The sequence below is a fragment of the Remersonia thermophila genome, chromosome 3 (assembly GCF_042764415.1).
Source record: "Remersonia thermophila strain ATCC 22073 chromosome 3, whole genome shotgun sequence".
Taxonomy (NCBI): domain Eukaryota; kingdom Fungi; phylum Ascomycota; class Sordariomycetes; order Sordariales; family Chaetomiaceae; genus Remersonia; species Remersonia thermophila.
Genome location: NC_092219.1, coordinates 3,903,440 through 3,924,819, shown reverse-complemented (window position 1 = coordinate 3,924,819; position 21,380 = coordinate 3,903,440). Strand labels below are relative to the sequence as shown.

General features: G+C 57.1%; 7 protein-coding genes across 7 annotated transcripts; 4 read left to right on the top strand and 3 right to left on the bottom strand.

The window, feature by feature from the left end:
• Positions 1-3,728: 3,728 nt before the first annotated feature.
• On the top strand, positions 3,729-4,928 carry VTJ83DRAFT_3945 (uncharacterized protein; the record flags this gene model as incomplete). Its single annotated transcript, XM_071010379.1, has 2 exons — positions 3,729-4,812; positions 4,876-4,928. 2 exons carry the CDS (start codon positions 3,729-3,731, stop codon positions 4,926-4,928), a joined length of 1,137 nt encoding a protein of 378 aa, XP_070867823.1.
• Positions 4,929-6,119: 1,191 nt separating this feature from the next.
• Positions 6,120-8,346, top strand: VTJ83DRAFT_3944 (uncharacterized protein; the record flags this gene model as incomplete). Its single annotated transcript, XM_071010378.1, has 3 exons — positions 6,120-6,320; positions 6,378-7,070; positions 7,138-8,346. The coding sequence occupies 3 exons, from the start codon at positions 6,120-6,122 to the stop codon at positions 8,344-8,346; spliced, it is 2,103 nt and encodes a 700-aa protein (XP_070867822.1).
• A 617-nt stretch (positions 8,347-8,963) lies between these two features.
• Positions 8,964-9,400, top strand: VTJ83DRAFT_3943 (uncharacterized protein; the record flags this gene model as incomplete). Its single annotated transcript, XM_071010377.1, has 2 exons — positions 8,964-9,193; positions 9,340-9,400. The coding sequence occupies 2 exons, from the start codon at positions 8,964-8,966 to the stop codon at positions 9,398-9,400; spliced, it is 291 nt and encodes a 96-aa protein (XP_070867821.1).
• Positions 9,401-9,999: 599 nt separating this feature from the next.
• VTJ83DRAFT_3942 (uncharacterized protein) lies at positions 10,000-10,826 on the bottom strand (the record flags this gene model as incomplete). Its single annotated transcript, XM_071010376.1, has 2 exons — positions 10,000-10,211; positions 10,268-10,826. 2 exons carry the CDS (start codon positions 10,824-10,826, stop codon positions 10,000-10,002), a joined length of 771 nt encoding a protein of 256 aa, XP_070867820.1.
• Positions 10,827-11,847: 1,021 nt separating this feature from the next.
• VTJ83DRAFT_3941 (uncharacterized protein) lies at positions 11,848-13,441 on the top strand (the record flags this gene model as incomplete). The annotated part of the gene is made up of 2 exons (XM_071010375.1): positions 11,848-12,913; positions 12,966-13,441. The coding sequence occupies 2 exons, from the start codon at positions 11,848-11,850 to the stop codon at positions 13,439-13,441; spliced, it is 1,542 nt and encodes a 513-aa protein (XP_070867819.1).
• Positions 13,442-13,791: 350 nt separating this feature from the next.
• On the bottom strand, positions 13,792-15,219 carry VTJ83DRAFT_3940 (uncharacterized protein; the record flags this gene model as incomplete). The annotated part of the gene is made up of 2 exons (XM_071010374.1): positions 13,792-14,924; positions 15,060-15,219. The coding sequence occupies 2 exons, from the start codon at positions 15,217-15,219 to the stop codon at positions 13,792-13,794; spliced, it is 1,293 nt and encodes a 430-aa protein (XP_070867818.1).
• Positions 15,220-18,237: 3,018 nt separating this feature from the next.
• On the bottom strand, positions 18,238-18,737 carry VTJ83DRAFT_3939 (uncharacterized protein; the record flags this gene model as incomplete). The annotated part of the gene is made up of 3 exons (XM_071010372.1): positions 18,238-18,303; positions 18,390-18,460; positions 18,542-18,737. The coding sequence occupies 3 exons, from the start codon at positions 18,735-18,737 to the stop codon at positions 18,238-18,240; spliced, it is 333 nt and encodes a 110-aa protein (XP_070867817.1).
• Positions 18,738-21,380: the final 2,643 nt, after the last annotated feature.

The following is a 21,380-nucleotide window of genomic DNA, read 5'->3' as shown; positions in this document are numbered from 1 at the left end:
GTACGCTTTGTCGGCCAGACCCCGCGCCGTGCCAGGCCTGAGCAACTGGACCTTCAACACCACATGCCGCCCACGGATGTTGGGATGTCCCAACCACACAGCGGCCCCAGCATGTCGCGGCCCACGGATGTTGGGATGTCCCAACAACACAGCGACCCCAGCATGTCGTGGTCCACGCATGTGGAAGTGCCCCAGAGACCACCCACAATCTCCGAAGACGAAACAGCCACGCAGGCAATATCGGAGTCAACTGCCCGGCCGTAAGTACAGCAAATGTCAATCCGGATCCGTCTGCTGCCGGTACTCACTGGCAACAACTTTCTTCAGGTGAGCATCGCTGACTTTTGTCTTCTTCTATCACACCAACAGGAGATCAGGCCCGGCAGATGCCTCTGAGACGTTGGACTGGCGCGAAGAGTCGGTTTCTGACACGCGTGGCGATATCCCGCCGGCCACGGAAGTTTCCGGTATGGAGCGTGGGGAGAGAACGACATATGAAATGGATCAACATTACCATGGACACCATGGTGATGGCGGTGGCGGCTACCACGGCATTTCTCCCGACGGATCTCCGCTCGGCCAGCCGGGGGTTGATTACCCATACAACCCAGAAATTGCGCCTCGCGACCTGGAGGGTTCGGCAGGCCTCGAAGCCTCGCCCGAACGGCGCGACGAAAGGAGCAACGACCGATGGCACAGGTCGCATTGAAAGAGGCATCATCGTCATGGCCATAGGAGATAGGTGTGGTCGATGAGCGATCCTGCTACGCCATCCTAGGTGGAGAGCGGAGGGCGGAAAGATCCCGAGATGAGGTGCTGTCGTGAGGTAGGAAGTGCGGCCCATTCTCCTTTGTCGTTTTCTTTGCTAGTCGACCGAATGGTGAACGAGACATGAATGTTATAGGGACAGAGCCTTGGTTGCAAGCTGGTTATCTGTATTAATCTCGATTGGCACTTGTTGTTTGCGTGCCCCCTGTTTTGATTTCAATTTTGCCACTCTGCAAGTGTCGGCTGACTTTTCCTCATATCTTAATTCTCACCGCCTCAAACTCATATCTGGCTGCAGTCACCTCTTTTCCTTAGGTAGTTTGGGTTTTCTTTGCCACTTCCTTAATTTCTGCCCCGGGTACCTGAGGTAGCCCGTCCTATCTCCTACCTTCTGGTACCTAGATGGTATCTCGCTTTCATCATTCTGCTTTTGAGGCTCTCATGTCCCAAGCTATATCTGTTGTTGTTTTTTCGGCCCCCCCTTCCTCAAAATAAATTAGAAACACAAAAAAATTGAAAAAAAAGTTAATGAAATGACCTAGCCCCAAATGAGGCGGGGTCGACCTAAGTTAGATACCCCATCTCTCTTATCTTGTGCAGGACATGTCGTCCCTTTCCCCCTCACCTGCATAAAGTATGCTGGGACAACATGCCGTTTCTTGACACCTTGCTAAAGCACGGGGGCTGGTTCGGGTCTTCTAGCAGCCAGCTGTGCCACCGTGACACAAGGCACTTGGTTCGTTCATTGTTTGACGCTCGTCCCAGGTTGGGTTGTATCGTGGGCCATATGCAAGTGTCGATTTCCAGGCACATACAGAATCCGTTCCCTCCACTATGGTGCCGCTGCGAGCGTTCCAAGAAGGATTTCGGCATAGTATAATTCGACCATGTCACCAACACCCAATCCGACCCGTTCTCTTTGCCCGCCTCCTTTGGGCACATATCCATGGGTCCAGTGTTACATCCCATAGACGGTGTTCATATACAAACACCCCCGAATACCTGACATTAGGCATTCCGGACAAGGTCCTACTGCTAGGAGAGTGTATAGGTGGCAAGGAGGGATCACACTCTTTCACAAGCGCGCATGCTTCCAAACGCTGATAGGGGGGTTTAAAGCATGTAGGCTCGACCTGCTCCGTTTGAGCAATTCGTCAGAGAGTAAGACCTGTACACCAATACAAGGCCCGGAGTTACTGCATCGCAACCCGCCTTCTGAGCTCCGGCCAGTCTACATCAGGGGTAATATCAGATGCCTTGTGACCCGCTTGTAACCGCGACAACCAAAGTCAATCGGCAACTGTTCTGCTCGGTGACACTGGGTCAATGCTCGCCCTCGCCCTCCCTACGATACTCGACTGCACAAGGGATGCTTGGCCAAGTTTTATCTCACTTGATGGCTTTCTTTGATGGAAAGACATCGGCACTACTCAAACACAGGGTTTCCAGCAAAACATGAGCTGCTACTGTGTACTAATGAGCCCAATCGCATCTGCCAGATACCGGACCGTCATGGGTGGTTCCAGGGATGCCTGGATAGAAGAAATCGCGTCTCATGTACCCAGAAACTGTGTGCAACGGTGCACATTTATAAGTTGGACGAGACGGCGGTGTAACGCAAAGTTTCGGGAAGGTTGTCAGCATGTCGTGTCAGTATCCTTCTCAGATGCGGCCCCTGGTGAGATGGTCTTGGACAGTACCACCCACCACCAGACAGTCCAGCAACTCACTGTAATGATAGCGTAGTGTTTACACAGCATTTATTTCGGTAACATTCTTGCTCTAACTCAGGTATATAACATAGAGCTATCCTTAGGGCGCTGTCAAGTTTCTCCCACTTGTTTACTTAACTAAACTTATAATAGTAGCAACAAAGTACCTTTAGTAACTATAAGACTATGTACATGGTAGCATCAAGATGCCCATTCACTACCCGGGAATGTCGGGTCGGTGTTTATTCTCTAAGAAACGGAGCAGCTCCTTGAATGTGGTGTTATATAAAACGAACATTTTCTTGATTCTGGGATCGAGAAGTAATCCCGGGCTTTCTACTGGCCATGCTCAGCCCGAAACCTAATTATGCACTTGCTGAAGGATCAAAGAAATAGGATCGTTACGTGACGACGTTACCCAATGTCATTGTTTACGGCGCATCTTGGAGGGAGCGACGGGACTTGACTTGGCCCCACATCGCGCTCCCGCACTGGGCCCACAATCTTAGCGGAGCACGTTGACCTAGCGTCATGCCCCCATATTAACGCGTATCTGGTCTCACATGTTGTGTTTCTTGAGATCTATGACTTGGGGGTCATGCTTGGAAAAGGGGAAGGTCTCTTCGGGGCTTAAGGTGCTCCAAATAAGAAGATGGGACGATGTGTTTGTGCATAAGGTACCTCATGGCCGCACTGTGTTTGGGGCGACGGTGAATGAACCGGACAGGGATCGATGGGACGGCATCCCTCGACCACGAGAAGGTTCTTGGCTTTTCTCTTCTCCCAGCCCTCCGTCTTCACAGTCCATCCCTCCTCTCACGTTTTGTTTCGCAAAGGGAGAACTCATCACCAAACAGACAGACGGGATCTGCCTCCCTCCTCACCACTAGATCTGCTTTTCCTCGCGCAAGGCCGTCGATTCGCCAAACACCGCCGAAGCGTCAGCAGTCTGTTGATTGGGATGCCCTGATACAACCACCTTCTTTTACCTTTTTATCTATCTTCTTGTTGGGCCATTTCAAGCACTTTGCCCTCCAACCAGCGTCTAATCTCGCCCTCATTCGTTCGCATCCAACCTTTCGCGATCCTCCTTGGCTTAGATTGACCTTCGAGCCCCGCTGCCCAGCCCGAACCTTGCAACCCGGGGATTCCCAAAGCGCTATTATTCTCGGCGGCATCCCCCTTCAGTAGCCAACATCACCTGAGGAATCAGCATCATCGGGACGAGCCCGGGCCGAATCCAGAAAGATGCTTAACTTCCGCCGCGCCCTCGTCGCCGCGGCTCTTTTCATCACCGTGCTCTTCTTCATTACCTGGTCAACCTCACCACCCTCCGAGACCCTGGCCGCCGAGTATGCCAAGGCTCAGGCCGAGCCCGATACAACCCAGCCCGATCTCAATGCCGCGGTGGGTGGTAGCGACGGCACCGGGGTGCGGGGCCGACCGGGCCCGCATGGACAGCACCACCAACATCCGATGCAGGGCAAGTTTCTGACGCTCCCTCTATACGACCGCCTCGCCCGCCAATACCCCTACGACGTCGAAGCCAAGTTTCCCGCCTACATCTGGCAGACCTGGAAATGGACCCCAGCCCACGGCGAGTTCAATTTCCGCGAGCAAGAGGCATCCTGGACCGAGCTGCACCCTGGTTTCGTCCATGAGGTCGTCACCGACACGGTCGCGTCCCAGTTCGTGCGCATGCTGTATGGCCCTGCGACCCCGGAAATAGTCGAGGCCTACGACGCGCTGCCGCTGCCCGTGCTGAAGGCCGACTTCTTTCGCTACCTGATCCTTCTGGCTCGCGGCGGCATCTACGCCGATATCGATACGTCGGCGATCCGCAGCGCTCTGGAATGGATCCCCTCCTCGGTGCCCCGCGACGAGGTCGGCCTCGTCATCGGCATCGAAGCCGACCCGGACCGCCCGGACTGGCAGGACTGGTACAGCCGCCGCATCCAGTTCTGCCAGTGGACGATCCAGGCCAAGCCGGGCCACCCGGTGTTGCGCGACGTGGTGACGCGGATTACCGAGCATGCTTTGCGGCTGAAGAGGGCCGGGTCCCTGGCTGCGATCAATGACGGCGCCGTGATCGAGTTTACGGGTCCGGCGCCCTGGACGGATGCCATCTTTGACTATTTTAACGATCCGCGATTCTTTGACTTGTCACGCTCCGTGGGCCCCATCGATTGGCGTAATTTTACGGGCATGGAGACCCCGCGCCGGGTTGGCGATGTGATCGTGCTGCCCATCACGAGTTTCTCGCCCGGCGTGCGGCAAATGGGTGCCAAGGACACCGATGACCCGATGGCATTTGTTCAGCACAATTTTGAAGGTATGTTCACAAGGGACTTTTCGTGCATTCATCAATCGTGTCAAATGCTGACCCCTGGCCCAGGGTCGTGGAAACCTCAGAACGAACGACATATCGGCAAGGAGGATGCGTCATGACGGTCTTGGTCCCTTTTTTTTTTTTTTTTTTTTTTATCTTCGCTTCATTTCTGCCTTCCCTTGCTGCGGCGCTTAGTTCCACCGCTATGACTGGTGCCTTGTTGTAGTTTTTCTTGATTTGCTTTCCTACCTTGTGCAGGTTTCGGCGTTTATAAGGTGGGTCAGGGAAAGGCTGTGAAATACCCCAGGAGGCGTTGTGAGAATTTGGACGGTGACACGGTCAGCGGCTGGAGGTATACGTCTTCAAACGTGTAGGTTTCTTGGCCCTCTTCACGAAAGCCTGGCGGGGATCATAGATGACGAGCTATAGGAATGCTTAATTCTGCATCAGTCGCTAGTGGAGGGAGGCCATACAGCGCGGCAGGGCAGCAAGAACGTCGTCCGGGGAACAGCGAAGGATACCTGAGGCGAGAGCTAAGCCATCCATTTCTCTTCTTTCGATGGTACATACCCAGAGTACGGCCACGGCCCTGTTGTGCACAGCGCCCGTCATGCGAAACCCCGAACGCCATCGTGTCCACAAGTTGCCTGAAACAGTTTGCTCACCGATATCGTGAGTTGCATGGGGGGTGGAGAACGGCGGTGACCATGCCCACAGCTACTACTGTGTAGTATAGTATACGGAGGGATGGAACCCCAGCAGAGAAGATATCGCCGAACACTTGGGTTCCTGAAACCTTGATCTCATGCACAAGATCATGAGGGGTCAATGAAATAAAACAGAGTTCCCGCCAGCTGGATGTCGGTGGTTGAGTGAATAGATGTTTTCAAGTCGATAAGACGTTTACTATACATACTTCGTACGGAGTACAACTTCCAAGGCACTCCAACATCTCGGTGGAGGGAGGCCTGGCATCCCTGACTTACTGAATTGCGGGGGACCTCCGGACGGTCCACCACACCCCGCATTTCCCCAAATGCCAAGGACATGTTCCCCATGACTGACCTGCCTTGTTGATCGAGATGCCTCGGGATCGACATGCGGACCGGGCAAGGGACGCGGTATGGTAGCCAAAGGGAGGGGGGGGGGGGGGGGGGGGGCTGGGCAGGAGTCTTTCTCGTGACACTTCACCCACCAAAGAACCTTTGATCTGACGAGGGCATGCACATGCACAGTGATGACAACAGCGCCCTTCAAGCTGATCTGTACTGCATTTGTTCGGTGTGCTGACAACCCCAGAGCTCATTGTGATGATGCGGTCACATGTGCCGTCAGCAACGCTGGCTGCGGGCTCCCTATGCCACACATATGGACCCCGTCATAGGAAGCCCCCAATCTCAGCACGTTGTTGGACATGGAAACCTCTTGGAAATGATTACAGGAGACAAGCAGGTTCAGCCAGGAGAGGACTCGGCACCTCGTCTCGGAGCATTTCTCAAGGACCCTTTGAGGTAAAGACAAACCGGACCACACAAACGTCACAATGCTAACCCTCAAGAACCGGACAGCCATTGCTCCTCCCCAACACCATACCCGAGCACTTCGCCTCAGTTGTCTCCCGGTACGGTGACCGACCCGCCGTCATCTGTCGGACGCCAACGGCCAGCAAAGACGCCTTTCCCCGTGACCTTTTCGCCGGCATCACCACCGGCCCGTCGGCCTCTGAGATATTGCTGAGCTACTCCCAGCTTGACCTCGCCTCCAATGCCCTCGCCCGTTCTCTGCAGTCGCTCGGCGTCAAGAAGGGTGACCGCGTGGCCGTCAGCCTGGGCAACACGGCCGAGTTCGCCGCGCTGACCTATGCCAGCTTCAAGCTGGGCGCTATCCTGGTCCCTCTGAACCCTGGCTTCAACGCCTCCCAGGTCAGCGCTGCGCTGAACCACCTCGCGGTGGAGTTGCTCATCGTTGGGGCGGTTACGGATCTCGCGTACAAGCCTTGTCGGGGGCGGAGTAACTTGCCGTTGCTGGAGCATCTCGTGCCGGACCTGCGATCGGGGAGAGTGGAGTCCCCCGAGGTTCCGTCGTTGAGGAAAGTGGTGGTGGTGGATAACTCGGCGAGCCATCCGGGGAGTGGGTTTCCAAGGTTGGATGAGCTGCGCTCGTTGATCCCCTTTAGCTCGCTGGTGCCGGATTTGGTCGGTCTCAGGGACCACGCTGCGCCATCTGTAGTCCCTGACTCGCCGCTGTCACCAGATGAGACGGTTAGCTTCTTGCCATTCCTTGCAGCTTCTACGCAGAGCGTTACCAAGCCCAGCTAACCGCCCCCAGATCAACATCCAATTTACCAGCGGCACAACGAGCCACCCCAAAGCCGCCATGCTCTCGCACACAAACATCCTCAACAACGGAGCACTCATCGCCCACCGCATGTGCCTGACCCCTGCCGACCTCATCGTCTGCCCGCCCCCGCTGTTCCACTGCTTCGGCTCCGTCCTCGGGTACATGGCCACCGCCACGACGGGCGCTGCGATTCTCTTCCCCTCTCCCGCCTTCGACCCCCGCGCTACTTTACGCATGGCCGCCGACCATCGCGCCACGGGCCTCTACGGCGTCAGCACCATGTTTGTGTCGATGCTCGAGCTCCTCCACGGCCCCGGCCATCATGCCGGCTCCAGCAGCGCTCCCGCGCATCCACCGCCAGTGCTGTCCCCAACCGAGGCCGCGGCTCTCCCCGCTCACCTGCGCAAAGGCATCGCCGCCGGAAGCTGCGTCCCCATCGAGCTCATGCGCCGCGTCCACGCCTCCCTCGGCCTCAGCAACCTCGTCATCTGCTACGGCATGACCGAGACCAGCCCCGTCAGCTGCATGACCTCCCCCACCGACCCGCTGGAGAAGCGCGTGGGAAGCGTCGGAAAGGCAATGCCGCATACCAAGGTGAAGATCGTCGACCCGGCCGACAGGACAAGAATTGTGCCGAGAGGGGAGAGGGGAGAACTAGCTTCGGCGGGGTACTTGATCATGAAGGGGTATTGGGGGGATGAGGAGCGGACGCTAGAGGTGAGGAGGTCGGAGCCGGATGAGGACGGAAAGGGGGAGACGGTGTGGATGTATACCGGAGATGAGGCGGTGATGGATGAGGAGGGGTATGTTTCGATTACCGGGCGGATCAAGGACTTGATCATTCGTGGCGGGGAGAATATTCACCCGTTGGAGATTGAGAACTGCCTGTTCAAGCATCCGTTGGTGGCCGAGGCGAGCGTGGTTGGAGTGCCGGATGAGAGGTACGGGGAGAGTGTCGGGGTGTTCGTCATTGCGCGTGCCGACGTGGCGACGGAGAGCGGGGAGAATGCCAAAGGGGACGAGGTGCTGACCAGGGAGAGCATAAGGGAATGGGTACGCAAGAACCTCTCCAACCACCTCGTGCCCAAGCACGTGTGGTTTACTTCGGAGTACCCCAAGACGGCGAGCGGGAAGATTCAGAAGTTCAAGCTGCGGGTTTTGGCGAAGGAGTTGGTGGAAAGGGGGGAAGTTGGTTAGGCGGTTACGGCGTTGTGCGTTCTTGGATCTGAACGAGCCAGCATCGGAGGCATAGCGATTATCGGAATGATGTGTTTGACATCGTCCCACAGAACATAGCTTGGGAGCCCCCCTCGGCATACCTCGTCTGGGTTCAAAGGCCCGATGGCATGATGGACATTCATCTGATGACTCGACACCGCGTTTCCTCCCAGCGGCCCTTTCTTCTCTGCAATGTAGCTCGTCAGCTTTGGATGCGTAACGAGGCATGAAGCGAGGGCGGTTCGCTTGGCCCAAGGGCATCTAAGACACCGCGAGTGCCAACGCCCTGGCCATCACTAGGCCGCAACGACCCCGATGAGGAATGAAGGGATGGACTCCATAGTTGACAGGTACAACAACAACAATGACGACGTTTTGCCCTCAAAGCTCCCTGAATATACCTCATCTGTGAGCCGACAAACGCTATAAAGGACGTCCCTCATCCGCCAGAACCTGTCGGACTTGCTCTCTCCCCAGAGCACACTCTCACAGCCATCTCCACCCCTCTCTCTCTCATAATATCTCCTAGCTCAACAAGCGAGCAAGTGAACAATACACCATCCATCATCTGCAAGCGAGCCTCCGCCAAAGCGACCATGAAGCTCCTCAGCATCGTCGCCCTCGCGACGGCCGCCCTCGCCGCCGTGGCCCCCGTCGAGCACGCCGCACGCAAGGAGGTGGACGCTCGCATCGAAGCCCGTAACCCTGATCCGCCTCATGCTCATTTCCACCCTCATCCCCTCACCCTCCCCTCCGCCGCCGCCTCCTCCGCCGCCGCCTCCTCCTCCCCCGCCGCCGCCGCCGCCGCCGCCGCGCTGCACGCCGGGTGCTTACTCATGCACCAGCAACTACAAGGGCTGGCGTGTCTGTGACACATTTGGCAACTGGGTGGTAAGCATGACGTGCAAGAACATCTCCGTGACGCCCCGTGATAGATGCTGACGAGCTTGGGTACCTATAGTGGGCTGGCAGCTGCCCCTCGGGCACCTGGTGCCGCTTCAACCACTACAACGGCAGCCCTTACTGCATCTAAGCAGCAGCGGAGGGGGGGCAGTGGAGAGAGAGAGAGAGAGCATCCGTTCTTCTGCGCAAAGTGGTTCAATGATTGGAGACGCTCGGGACCAGGGGGCAGGAGAACGGAACGGCACGAAATAGGGCTTGACAATACCGGACAATGTCTTGCGTTACGACAAGAGGAGGAAGGGCCCCCGTTTCCAGATATTTCTTTTTCTCTGGTCTCCTTTGTCTTGTCTCTCTACAGATTGCTTTTGTGGGAGTGGTTCGATGTTTTTGGTTATTACGTGGGGTTTGCTTGGGTTGGCTGGCTGGCCTCCGCCTCACCATCTCTTGGTAGCTTCCCTTCTCGACTCGGTAGTTATTGTACTTGAGGTCTCCACATCTCCAGCCGGAGGTCGGTAGATCATGCAAGTACGCAAGGTAGTTAACTAGTTAGCGGTGGTCGCGGAAGCAAGCGAATGGACGGGCAGGGGATGCCGGAAGCTAATTGGTGCTTTTCTATTACACGCCGGGGTATCGGTGACACTGCTGGTACTATGTATTGAACTGGCCTCTACAATCACATCCCGGCATATCCAAGTCCAGGTTTCGACCGAGCATCTGTTCCTCTCCCCGTTACGCTTCTGGCCAGTTCTTGTTGAAGAGGATGCATGAGCCGTTGGCCGATGGTGCAATGTCCGGGTCGGTCAGGAACTGGCAGTACTTGGCTACCGACGCGACAGGGACGTTGCGCTCCGGCGTGAAGGGCGTGTGCGATGCCTGGACCTTTTGGAACATTTCCATGTGCAATCCCTGGGCGAAGGCATCCATGATGTTGGTCTCCATGCCTTTGGCCGATTGTTAGCGCGCCAATTGTTCACAAGCATGCCCGACATCGACTTACCGCCCAGCAGCAGGGCCATGCAGTAAATGCCCTTGTCGCCGTAATAGCCGGCCGTGTTCTTTGTCAAGGCGACCAGGGCAGCCTTGGACGCGGCGTAGGCAACGCCGCTATTGAAGCCATGGATGCTGGCAATGGAACCAATGTTGATGATAACGCCACCGGCCGGCTCCTGCTTCTCAAACTGGGCGACAGCGGCACGGGTGGTCAAGAAGGGCCCGTTGAGGTTGACGTTGAGCACGCGGTCCCACTTCTCCTTGGAGACAGCACCAACCGGCTCGAAACCGTCCATTATGCCGGCGTTGTTGACGAGCACGTCAAGGCGGCCGAACTGGGACGCGGCAGCCTCGATGAGGCTCTGCACGGACGCCTCATCCGTCACGTCGGCCTGCTTGGTGAGGAAGCGGCCGGCGTAAGGCTTGGCCCACTCGTCCTCGACCGAAGCGATCCGCTCCGGGTTCACATCGCAGATGACGACGTTGTCGCCGGCGTCGAGAAAGGCGGTGGCGATGGCCTTGCCGAGGCCGCCAGCGGCGCCGGTCACGAGAACCGTCTTGCCCATGTTGGAGACGAGGGTGGAGTATCGCAGTTGAGCTGCCGGGTGTTCGTTCTCGCTGGATGCTGCCCTGCGGAGGACGGCTTTAGCAATTATTATATGGCTGGTAGGTCTGCTCCCAAGTCTGAGAGGAATCCATCGGGGACTGGCGAGGCCGGGAGACACCGCGTATAAAAGGTGTCCACCGAGCCCCGGGTCAACGTGGGTTCAACGAACACTCGTGTTGTGGGGTAGCATAGACGCTGGTGCAACATGGGTCCAGCAACAGGAATAGAACTGGCAGGCCATGTCCGAATGCGAGCTCCGGGGGCGGATGACTCGGATTCGGGTTGAATCTCGAACACAAATGCGAACCAAAGTTCCAATGGCTTAACATATGGACATGTGTAACCGCATCTTCGCTGCTTATTGAGACGCAGAGGATGGCTAACAGCTGGAAGAAGCGGGGCGGCGTTTGTTCGTAGGAGCTATTCTTGGCACGCTTTCGCTTCAGTCACCATATTATATCCATTGACTCTGGCCGGCTTTCCAGAGGTTCGGATGCGAGACGCAATTGTCAACGCGAATCCGCTCGAGGATCTCCTGTTGGTGGCTAGGTTCGTCCCAAGATCAGGCTACCCGGGTTGTGCGTGCCGGGCGCCGCCGAGAGAAAGGTACACAATTTTCAGTGGAACGACCCGCCACCTGACGCATCGCGAGGCGAGGCCAGGCGTGAAGCCAGGGAATAATAGCGGGGTCCCAGAGGTCACTAGCGTAAAGTAACGTACGTTATGGAGAAGTGGGGGGAGGGGGGGGGGGGGTTAAGGATTGCCCCGCGCTAATCCGTAACAGGTAATAAGGCGTTGGTAGCTACCCCTGCCCGGTGGTGGCAAGGCCGCACCAAAACTTCCGGATTTTGTTGGTTGGATCTCATTGACCTTGTCGGCCTGCATCACGACTCCATTGCGCGGCAGAGGTGGAACGATGCGGCCGTAGGGTCTGTATAACAGCTTTGTAATACCCTTCCCATAGACTTTGTTCGCCCGACATGGCATCCATTACCTCTCATCCCAAGCTTCAACTCGCCGCCACCGCCGTCGTCTCCGCCGCCGTGGCTGCCGGGGCCGTCCTCACCCTCCAACGTCTGCAGCAAGACGACCGCCCTTCCCGCCGCAAGCAATCTACACCTACCTCCAACTCCCTGGGCGATGATCTTGCGCTGCAGTCCGTGACTCGCGTGGGCCCGCTCCCGCGCCCCGACAAGGAGGATGAGCACAACCAAGCCCTCGCCCACCGCGCGCAAAACGGCGACTTCGACGACGAGCTGATCCTCGAACAGCTGGCGCGCAACCGCGTGTTCCTGAGCGACGCCGGCCTGGCCAAGCTGCGTGAGGCCTTCATCATCGTCGTCGGCTGCGGCGGGGTGGGCTCGCACGCATGCGCCGCGCTCGCCCGCTCAGGCGTGAGCCGTCTGCGCCTCATCGACTTTGACCAGGTGACCCTCAGCAGCTTGAACCGGCATGCCGTCGCCACCCTTGCCGACGTCGGCTTGCCCAAGGTCCAGTGCCTGCAGCGCCGCCTCATGGCCGTCACGCCTTGGGTACGCTTCGACCTTCGCCTGCAAAAGTTTGACGGGTCCGTGGCCGACGACCTGCTGGGGGACTGGCTGGAGGAGGGCGAGTCCGCCCGTCGGCGGCCCGACTTTGTCATTGACGCCATTGACAACATTGAAAGCAAGGTCGAGCTGCTCAAGTACTGCCATGACCACGGGCTTCCCGTCATCTCCGCCATGGGGGCTGGGACCAAGAGCGACCCGACGCGGGTCATGGTGGGGGACATCGGAGCGAGCTTCGAGGATCCGCTGTCGCGGGCCACGCGGCGGCGGCTCAAGCTGCAGGGCGTGAGCAGCGGCATTCCCGTCGTCTACTCCACCGAGAAGATGACCGAGGGCAAGGCCGCGCTGCTGCCGCTGCCCGAGGAGGAGTTCCAGAAGGGCGCCGTCGGCGAGCTGGGCGTGCTCCCGGATTTCCGCGTGCGCATTCTTCCTGTCCTGGGTACCATGCCTGCCGTGTTTGGCTACACGGTGGCAAACCACGTCATTCTCAAGCTGACAGGTTCGTTGCTGCCTCTGAAACGGGCGAACGCTGCATGCTAACACCCCAGCAGGCTACCCGATGGACTACCAGCCCGCCAAGGCGCGCGACAAGATGTACGAATCCATCCTCGCCTACGTCCAGGCCTCGGAAGAGAAGCTGATTCGCATGTTCGAGGGCGGGCCCACGGACGTGTGCATCGGGCTCAAGGTCCCCATCACGCCTGGCGACATTGCTTTCGTGGTCGAGGAGGCGTTCCGTGGGCGGAGCGCTGTGACGGGCATCCCGACCAAGCTGATGCTGATCCGGTGGAAGAAGCCCGAGCGGTCGACGCTGGTGCGCGTCGGCGAGCAGGGCAGCAAGGATGAGCAAAAGTCGTCCGACCTCCGCCTGCGCGACCTCGTGTGCATGACCAAGGAGGAGGCCGTGAGGCACCAGAAGGAGGTGCTTCATGGCGACAAGAAGCTCGAGGACCTCTACGCCCAGGAAGTGATCGAGCGGGTTGAGGCGTACCAGAAGGAGGCCGAGGCATATGAGCGCTTTCGGTAACCATGTGTGTCCCTGACCTCCAGATCCTGCGTACTTGTACATGTTTGTGAGTCCCCAGGATCCATTGTTGTCCAAGGCCATCGATATGAGCTTATCTTCTCCTGGACGCCGTCACTCCTCGTCTGAGCATCGCATCGATTGTCTTTCTATTCCCATGCTGTCCGCCGGGTATCAGTAGCTAACATTTCCGAAGCAGAGTCTTATACCTCATACGCCGAGTATCCCTTGGCCCAATAAATAGCCCCATGTCGGCCAGTCCGAAAAATAAAAGAAGACGAAACTAAAAAAGGAAAGAGTGCAGCCTTCCATAATACAGCGCATCGCCTCTCTGCCCTGGCCTGCCGCTTCATTCACGCTTCCTTCTCCATGCGCATCCCGACCCCTTCGCAGATGGCACCCTTATTATACCACGCGACGCCGGCGGGCAGCACCTGCGCCGTCACCCACCGAGCCGTTGTGGTGTGCATGCTTCCATCCCCGAACGGCTTATCGGCCTTTTCCTTGCGCATCGTCCCGTTTCCATTCCCGGCGATGTCCAGCCTCTCCATCTTGAACTCAAGGCCGTCCTTAGCGTCACCTCGAGGAAACGATGTCCGCCCCTCGGCCAGGGCCTGGAACACGACGAGCTGATCCTGGAGGTGTTCATCGACCACTCCGCCCGTCGAAATCTCCTCATACAACTCCTTGACCAACTTCCGTGACAGGGTGGCACACAACGAAATGGCCGTTTGCGCCCCGCCGCTTCCGCCCTTCCTCGACGCCGGCTTCTTGGACCTTGATGTCAACACATCCCTCCCCCACCTGACATTTCCCGCATGAGCCACCAGGAGCACGTAGATGCGCGACTCGGCCCCGCTGTCCTCCTCAACCTTGAACTCGACGTCCACCTCCGGGAAGAGCTGGTCCAGATCCCCAACCAACGCGTCGCGCATCAGGTCGAGCATATGCCCCGGCACGATCATGGACACGTCGATCCGCTCCACGTCCTCCACCACGGGCACCGGGCCCTCTCTTGCGAAAGCGTACCCCTCCCGCGGCGTCAAAGCCTCCCCCGGCTTAAGCGGCTTGAATTTGAACTGCACGCGCCCCCGCTGTTGCCTTCCGAGGCTCCAGCCGCGGGCGAGCAGCTTGCGCTCGACCTGAACCCCAAACCCGTCCTGGAGCGCCGGCAGCAAGACCTGGTCCAGGTACTCGTAGGAAAGGGAAAAGGACACGTTGGTGCCGCCCGAGATGTCGAGGGTGATGGGCTCGTTCTTGTCGTTCCCTGCGAAGAGGAGGAAGGGGAACAGGGCCTGGAAGATGAGCATGGTTGACGCGGCGGGCGAGTCGGCGGCGATCTTGATATTGCGGCCGCCTGCGAGGGAGGACGGACGAAGCTGAGGGCGGAACTCGAGGGTTCGGCTGCCGATGGAAAGGCCGTCTACGTCGGCACCTGTGGCTTTGGCGAGGTAGTCGATGGCGGTGACGTGTTGGGATTTGAGCCCTGGTTTGGGTTGGGCTTTTGTGAGCGGGGTGAACAGCGAGCATCTCGGTGTAAGATGGTGAGGAAGGGTTGTTCGGTGAACGAGGTAGCGTCATGAGAAAGATATCTAGAAGTGAATGGAGACGCGGTACATACCTCCGCCTCGAGGACCGTCACCACGGTTGCCCCGCACATTTATGATACGAACTGGCTGGGTCGCGACGGCGGCGAGAGCACAGGCAATCCGCACCAGTTGCCCGCCGCCTTCGCCTGTTTGGCCGTCCAGTTCGATGATGGGCGTCTTCTTTCTTTGCATCGTGGGCTGTGTATTTCTTCTCATGATGCGACTTTTGTGCGAGGACACCGCGCCTGGGCTGGGTTGCTTGGATCTCCTGGCACTAACTATTATCGAGACTGTGCGTAAGCAGGCAAACGCGACTCGTATTAAAGATCGTGCACGGAAAGGTGCAGGCGGGCATATCGAACCCTTACCTAGAGGTCGGTACAGTTGGTCGGTTGTGAAAATTGTAATCTTATGCGACTTTGTCTTCCAAGAAGTCCAAGGTTGGAGTGGGAAAAGGGCTTTTGCTGAGAGCCGTGTTTGGTTGAGATTTGAGAGTGTGTGAGAGTGCACAGGTCGAGGAATCTAAAAGTAAACAGGCAGGTACGACGTGTGAGGCCAGCACGGTCAGGGTTGGTCTAGCTAGAAGAACGTAGCGAATAGCCACCGAACAACCAAGTGCAGCTTACAAAGCCCAGAAAGGAATGACCAAGGCTCTCCTCTGTTCAGGGAGTCGAGATTTCTCTTAGGTTTCTCTTGTTTGTTTCGACATCAGTTTGCCTGGTGAGCTGGCTTTTGAGTATTACGTGCTAAGTGGTTAACGGGGACGGGAGATTTTAAAGTTGGCACTCAGAATGCCAGCGGGCAGGTATACCCGTGCCCATGAAGTCAATGCTCTCACATTGTAATTATGCCTGGCAATTCTCGTTGACCGTTTCTCTCGTAACGGCCTGCAGCTGCAGCTGACGATCGGCGTTTGAGTCACGCGGCGGATGACCCGGACAGCCAACCACCAGCCTGAGCCAAGCTGAGGATGCCAGATCTGATCCACAGTGCATCATTGAATTTCATCACCTCGGGTGCATGGCTAACTGCAGCGCAGATGATTTACCGGATCAGGCATTCTTGGTTTGCACTTGCAGGGGTACCGCTGGTCAGCATACAAACATGTCGGTGCACAACAAGAGTCGGTAGGAGATGGGATGCCGAGTGTTCCAGGCAGATTCCAGATAAGAAAGCTGTCGCTGACCGACAACCACGCCAAACATCACAAAGTCCTACTAAGCCTTGCTCACAGCTGTCCATCAATCCTCAACCGGCAATCCAATCCCAACAGCCAAACCCAGAACGCTCTCAGACAGCCTCCCTGGGGAGGTAACATCCTGGAAGCAGCTCTGTCCCATTCCTCGTAGCAACTCTGGATCCCTAGCCCGATCCAGACCTAGGCCTGGACTGGGAATCCCTCAATGGATTGTGCCTACTCGCTGGCAGCGGGTACGGAGCATACGCAGCCTCCTCGCCGCCCCAGAACCAACGGTGGGGACCCCTGGGGTTCCATCTGCCCACTCCCTCCTCTTCCCAGGGTTTGCAGCCTCCACGGGGAATAGACGCTGCACAGTCTGGCTTTGCGCGCTTGTGATGGCGATCGGTCCGGTTGGTATGGTGAGTGTCATGGGTCGCCGTAGCACTGGTGGTGATGTCGCTGGTTAGTGCACCATCAAGCTACCTTGACAAAGAGAGCGTGGACCGTCCACCGGCGGGGTGTCAGCATGCCAAGCGAAAAGAAAAGAGGGTGGCGCACTTGGAAGGGATGAAGATATAGATCGGATCTTCAGAGTCCCCGGCTGAGAGGTCAGTGAGAATGGGAGGGGATTTCGCGTTGGTGGTGTACGTCTGGTTTGGATCCAGACCCAGGACGTCGCGCAGGCCACACGATGTGGTGCTTGCATCCTCATTCATGGATGCGGACGTTTCCTCAAAGGTGGATTTCTGGGGTTCTTTGGAGGGGCCGCCTTGATGGATGGACCCGTCTGCGGCCGGGTTGTGGGAGGGCGTCATAATGGTCGGCAAGGGAACAATTTGAACAAAAATGGTCCACGCTGGTCGCCTCGGTGCCGTTTTACACTCCGGGTGTTGTATCAAGGAGAACTATCTGCCATTGTTCCTGCGGTGGATTTGGATTCGGTGCCTTACTTGTACCCCTCGGCTTCTTCTCCTAGAGATGGGCTAGACATACAACTCATGGAAGGTCCTCCAAAGGTCCCTATCATTGACACTCGGACCCCGCGTCAGCGTTTGCGGCCGCCTACCGCCAGGAAACCTGCATGAAAGAAAAGCACACCGGTTTCGCAGAAATGCCCCCGGAGCGACATGTCGGCCGAGAGCAGGGCCGGAATAGTCTTCACACCTCAAGGCTCGCGCGATACATCCGGCAACAAGAGCATTGTTGGTAGACATTGGAGACAGTGGTGATATTCGAAGGAGCTGAAAATCTAGACGTGCGATGTGAAGCGTGCATGGTGCTGTAGTCCGGCAACCGGAAATTCCATTCCTCCCGTCCAGATTTCCGTTGGATGTATACCAATCCAACATCACCAAGCTCCACGAGCACAATGACAATGTAGCAACCATCACCCGCATTTCCGGGTCACCCTCAAATGCAGCGGCTACTCCTCAAACCCCAAAGAATGATAAAACCGATCCAAGTGACAGGTGGCAGGACCAGCTCACCGGCTCCTGCAAGCACCCGATGTTTTCGAGTCCAATCACGCCTCGTCCGTGACCCCTTGGGCCTAATGTCACATATCAGATTTGGTCATGACGTTGAGGGCGTTCAAAGTGAAAGTGAAGTCTGCCAGGTGCCCCAGACACACCGCCTCATGGCTGCTGCAATGTGATGCGGCTAGCTGCCGATCCCCATGGGGTGGTGGTGCTCTTCGGCCTGCCCTTGTGGAGTTTGACATGGTGGTATGACGCCTTGGTCGGTGGGAGCTCGGTTTGGGTATCCGGTTCGATAAGCTAGCTCTATCTACGAGGAACCCGAAGTCAGTACTTGCGGGGCTCGCACTTTTGTGCTTTGATATGTCATAGGAGGTAGATCCTTGAGGGGACAGGTAGGTGGATGACGTTTCACAAAAGCCTTGTTGCCTTCATAAAGAGTCGACGTGGTCGTCTATTGATAGGAACATTTGAATGTGTTTTTGTACTGCTTTTCGAAGTGTTCTAACGGGGAAACACCAGCCCATGACCCATGGTCAATGCCCAGCGACCGTCCTAGTCCACGTCCTCAGCCGAGGTGGCATGCCATTTCTCTTTTATCGTATAGTATATATGACGACCCTTGACGACATCAACAAGTCAGCAACACCTTTAAACCAAATGAAACCGAACGACTATCTCCGGATGGAAAAGAAAAGATTACTTACTGTATCGTACAACCAAAAGCCCGGTGACTCCACCCTTCCCCCTCCCCGACGCAAACCTCCTGCAGCAGTAGCTAAGCAAGACTAGCGGGCTTGAGACTCTGGGCGATGTGTTGGTCTTCGTTGTTGCGTCGTTGTCAACGACCCGGTCCTACTCCTGGAGTTCGGGAGCAACGAGTCCGCCTCGGCCCCGAGGGCGTCGGCGATCTTGCGATCTGCGGCGGCCGTGTATTGGCATACCGCGCGCCATACGTCCTCTGTGTGGTTCTCACGCCGCTCCCTGTCGGCTTGAGCAGCCTCGACAAAGGAGAAGAGCCGATCCACTCTTCCAACGACGTGCTCGTCGGACATTGGCGAGGCTGAACGACAAGACCGCGAACAACGATACGTAACCAGGGCAGGCGTGTAACGAGCGAGGTTGGGTATCCAGTCCTGGTGGGAGCGAGCTGGAGAGGGGGTAAACAAGAGAGATCGGCGAGGCAGTGTGCTCAGGCCAGCTTAAGGAGCCCACAAGTGATTGTCAGACTGTGCGTGATTGAGGCAGACAGGATACGCAATGTTCTGGGGGCATGCATCTCTATTTGTATCTGGCGATATACAACCGCCCTGCCTCCTGCAGCCAGGCTGGGGCCCGTTGTTGTGACGGAGAAAGCACCGTTGCCATCAAGTCTCTTCCCGTGTCCCGCGCCTCGCACCTCACCGCGAGACACGGCCGGGAAACGTGCTCGTAAGTCCACGAGGGTGCAAAGCAGCGACAGGGGCGCTCCGTCTTGGATTGGCCCCCGACCAATCTAAGCAGTCCCGATGGGCTATCATGGCCGGGGGTTTGGGCGGAAAGCCAGTTTGCGGGCCTGCCGGCCTGATGCCTCACCTGCCTGCAGTTCAATTTAGGAAGCCGTTCCTAGACACGAACCAATCTGCTGCGGTAGTCTTCTGTGCGGCTCTTGATGGGTCATGGGTAGCGAGCGACTAGCTTCGAAACGTCTTGCTTGTTGCACACACCCACCGCCCCCGGTATTCATGCACGGCAGCTTGCGGCTCAAGACGCGTCGAAGAGATTGAATAGGGAATAGAGGATATCTGCAAGGCTGGGTGGCGTTCTTGACCTGGCTCTCCTGATCCCTGTCGGCCACATGGCACAGGGATAGATGCGTGATCAAACCCTGCCCGCAGCCAATGGTCTGGCAAGACCGCCAGGAAGATGGTATGGCAGGAGCATCAGGAAGATAATGGGCAGTAGCGTCAGGAAGCATTGGCTTAGTCATACTGCAGGACCCCTGTATTTATAGGACCTTGCACTGCGTTCTCTTCGAGGACCTTTTCTTCTAAGAATCAATCGCCTGTTTTATCAAAGATTTGTTGTTGCGTTGCCACGCCTGCGAATCTGTTGATGCCCGGGGACCACACTTTCTGCCAATAGTTAATGGAAGACTCTGGCCCACCTTCTCCATGCACATCCCGCGTCCTGCCATCCCTGAGGTCCCGTCCGGACATCTGTCTGGCTCTCGTGCGCCCCGCTCCCCGAACTTGCGAGCGGGATGGCTGTTCCCACGGCAATCCCCGACGGCCAGGTCAGTCAGGTAAAGAATACTCGGTACTGCACAGAGAAAGAAATAATCGTTCTGATGTCTTGAGCCTGGAAATGATCTGAAACTCACCGCCTCAGCTGAGATCGGCATTGACGTCCAGCAAATATGCCAAAACCCTTCTTTTTCGTTCAGAGCTACCTTATCTGGATTAAAGGAGGCGTTACAGCTTGTCTGTCCAGAGCACGCATCTTACGTAGACACCCGAGTGAAGCGGGCGTATCCCAAACAAGCAGATTCCTTGGGATGCGGTCAGTATGCATGCCCAGTTGGTAAGGAGGCTGAGGCGACGTTGCGCCTCATGTTCCTCTACAACAGCCAGCAGCGGGGGGCGGGGCAGGGTGAAGGACTTGCATATATGTGCGGGAGGGGTATGAAACGAGCAGCAATTCATTGAGAGGAGATGTTCCGTACTTCTCGGATGCTGCCCTGGATTGGTAAGGTGCCTAGGTAGCGAAGGGGAGCTAGCATTGCCGGTCGCCATCTGCTCGACAACACATGGACAGCACAGACAGCTCCGTTCAGATGCCACCTGAAACTTGTGATGGCTTCATCTCAACATTTGCGGCCGATCGTACTCAATTTGAGCCTTACTTTTACAGGCCCGCCCTTTCTCGAGGTCGTATGCATGGTAACTTGAGGCTTGTAAGTCCCTGCGAAGGCATGCTGGTTGGAGTGTTGCCTGTCAGCATGCTTCGCAACCGAGACCGCTCTATGGCGTGCTTCAGCTTTCACCCAGGCGGAGGACAACAATGGATTGGGGATCAGGCTGGCGTTCCGCTCATCGATGTGGATTCGTGCACGTCACCCCGGCTGGGGACGGCCTGGCCGAGTCCGAGCGGCGTCTCCTGTCCCCCCTGCCATTCCCGCGTGCGCGCTAGGTGACTAACAAGGCTGCCACGTGGGAATGGCGATCAAAACCGATGGCGATAAGCTGACCGTCCACGAACTGTTTGTTGACAAGCCGATTGTCTTGGCGCCTCACAGCTCGCATCCCATCCTAGTGGGATGGAACAAAGGAAATACCCCCCCCCAAAAAAAGGCACAGAAAAGAAAGAAAATAGAAGAGAAGGACAAGAAAACAATGAATGAAGACGTAGTGACTGCCTAGCTACCATTGCTGGCCGTTCAAACACTCGTCTTGTCCAAGGAATTGGGTCGGCTTATCTCACGACAAACGGCGGTCACCCCCTGGCGCTCTCCCCCACTTCCGTCACCGTCCAGGTCCGAGCGGCCGCTGCGCATGGTTTGACTCTGGTTCCAACGGCCACATTGCCGCGTGGGAGCGATGATCGACACGGCTCCTGGGTTCCGGATGCCATTCAGGCGCGGGCCCGACTGGTGTTCATATCCAGCACATCACTCGCCCGCAAACAGCATGGGGCCCATGTTCCCTGCGGCCCGGGCC